Source organism: Zingiber officinale, chromosome 5B (assembly GCF_018446385.1).
Source record: "Zingiber officinale cultivar Zhangliang chromosome 5B, Zo_v1.1, whole genome shotgun sequence".
NCBI classification, from domain to species: Eukaryota; Viridiplantae; Streptophyta; class Magnoliopsida; order Zingiberales; family Zingiberaceae; genus Zingiber; species Zingiber officinale.
In genome coordinates, this window is record NC_055995.1 from 83,686,421 (window position 1) to 83,688,823 (window position 2,403).

A 2,403-nucleotide genomic window follows, 5' to 3' on the forward strand; every position below is an offset into this window, starting at 1 on the left:
TATTCGACTACTTTAAAATATCAATCTACTAGTAAAAATAAAATAAAAAATAGATACATAAATTAATAATTTTAAAACTATCATTTAATAATTTAAGAAATTTATCCAAATCACTTCTTAAATTACTCGTAAAATAATGTAATTATAATTATTTGTATAATTATTTTCCTTCGAGGAAAAATGCACACATGCAGTCTTCACGCATATAATCTTCTGTAAGTAGACCCACATACCATTTATGTTTTTATTTTACATTTGACTAGACTTTATTACTCGAGGTTTTAAATAGAATAACTTTTATAATATAATAATGTTAGGAAAAACAAACCTTAAGCTACGAAGAGAAAATATATATTTCTTTGACATTTAATATAAAATAAAATTACATCTATCAAACTGACTATACATTTATTTTAAAATTTATTCTTTATATATATATATTTCTTTATCAATGATGACGAGCTCCACCACCGTCATTGATTGGCGGCGGAGGCGGAGTTCTTGGGCGTCTGGATCTCAAGACTCCATTCGTCGAAGATTGACTGTTGTTATTTGCATGATGATGAGCTCCACCACCGTCTTTGGGCGGTGGCGAAGTCAGAGTTCTTGAGCGTTTGGATCTCGAGGCTCTATCCGTCGACGATTGGCTCTCGTTTATAGCATGATGACGAGCTCCACCGCCGTCTTTGGGCGGCGGTGAAGTCGGAGTTCTTGAGCGTTTGGATCTCAAGGCTTCATCCGCGATCTGTTGACTCTCGTTTATGGCATGATGACTAGCTCCACCGCCGTCTTTGATCAGTGGCTTAGTCGGAGTCAGGGTTCTCGAGCGTTGAAGTACCAAATCTTCATTTACCGGCAGCAGCTGCAGTTTGTCGACAGCATGAGTATGGGATCCATCGCCATCGCCGACTCCCGGTCGGGCCGGAGTTCTGTCGGCATCCGAGTCCTTCTTCGCCGGTGCATAACTAACCTGCGCACACCAACAGCAAACTCAAAATTAGTTTAAAAAAAAAGTAAAAAAAATGGCGATAAACAAACTAAAATCAATCATCTTACCCAAACTGATCCCATTTTTGATCTTTCTCCCTGCTAAAACTTGTTGTGAAGACATGAACTGCGCCATTACACTTATTTATAGCGCACGCAGGGAAGAAGAAAACATTGAACCGCGTGGCAGTCGATGACCTGCTCAACTCTCGTTCATATACGTTGGTGTTTGACTCAGTGAGATGATTGACCAGGTACTTAAGTCTGAACCCACGAGATCAAAACTGAATTCCCGGTGCCATGCATAAAAAACATGTATTGTCTTCTCACTCTCGTGTGCGTTGCAGTAATTTAATTTTATTTTTTGGGGTTTTATCAGAGACAAAAATGTATTTTTTCACTGAGTTTTGGCAAGTTGTATAAATACAAAAGTGAAACGACAAAATCATGGAACGAACGTTTTACCAAATTAGGTATGACCGTAGAAATTCCAACACGCCCCAATGTTTAGCCAGTGGCCTTAGTCTGGTCTAAAATTTGACCCAAAATGAGGAACAGCGAAACCACGATCATGTGGCAAAAATGTTACCGGCTCCGTGTAATCAATATAGTCAAAAGTCACACTTAACTGTCAGTCAAAATTAAGATAGATCCAATGTGACCCAACGAGAATTGATAATTCAAATCCAGATGGGATTCAGATTTGATTGAGCCTACTCAGTACATTCATTCTCAGAACTAGAATATGCTTGGAGACACGACAACTATTATGTCTTAGTCTAGATCCCGATATTTTCCCTTCGATTTCATCCATATCTCAATGATTTGATATAATCATTTAAAAGTTTCATTCTTTCCTTCACTCATTGCTTTCTTAGCTTCTCTCTTGGCTACTGTATATTTTTTAAAGTTTTTCTCGTTCTTACAAATATATAATTTCTTATAAACTATTCGTTTTCCTTCATTTTCTCTTGTATTTTTTCATTCTACCACCAAAATTTCTTACTTAGTGGTGCATGCCCCTTTGACTCACCAAGTATATTCTTAGCTACTATTTTTAACTTTGATATCATCTTATCCCATGTTGTATTAGAGTCATCGTATATTTCATCTAATGCTTGTACTACTACCTTCTTCTTAAATAAATTTTGCTTCTCATCCTTTAACTTCCACCACTTAATTCTAGGAGTCGTATAAATTTTCTTTCTATTAATATTATGTTTGAAGCGTATATCCAACACTACTAACCTATGTTGGGTAGTTAAGCTTTCTCTAGGGATGACTTTACAATCTTTACAAATCTTTCTATTATTCTTCCTAATTATAAAAAAAAGTCAATTTACGATTTATTATTCCTACTTTTGAACGTGATTAAGTGTTATTCTCTTTTCTTAAAAAACTTATTAGCTAATATAA

General features: G+C 35.7%; 1 protein-coding gene across 1 annotated transcript; it reads right to left on the reverse strand.

The window, feature by feature from the left end:
• Positions 1-318: 318 nt before the first annotated feature.
• Positions 319-1,170, reverse strand: LOC121987564. Its single transcript, XM_042541315.1, has 2 exons — positions 1,057-1,170; positions 319-970 (listed from the first exon to the last, which is right to left on the reverse strand). The coding sequence occupies exons 1-2, from the start codon at positions 1,069-1,071 to the stop codon at positions 449-451; spliced, it is 537 nt and encodes a 178-aa protein (XP_042397249.1). The 5' UTR covers positions 1,072-1,170; the 3' UTR covers positions 319-448.
• Between the last annotated feature and the right edge of the window lie 1,233 nt (positions 1,171-2,403).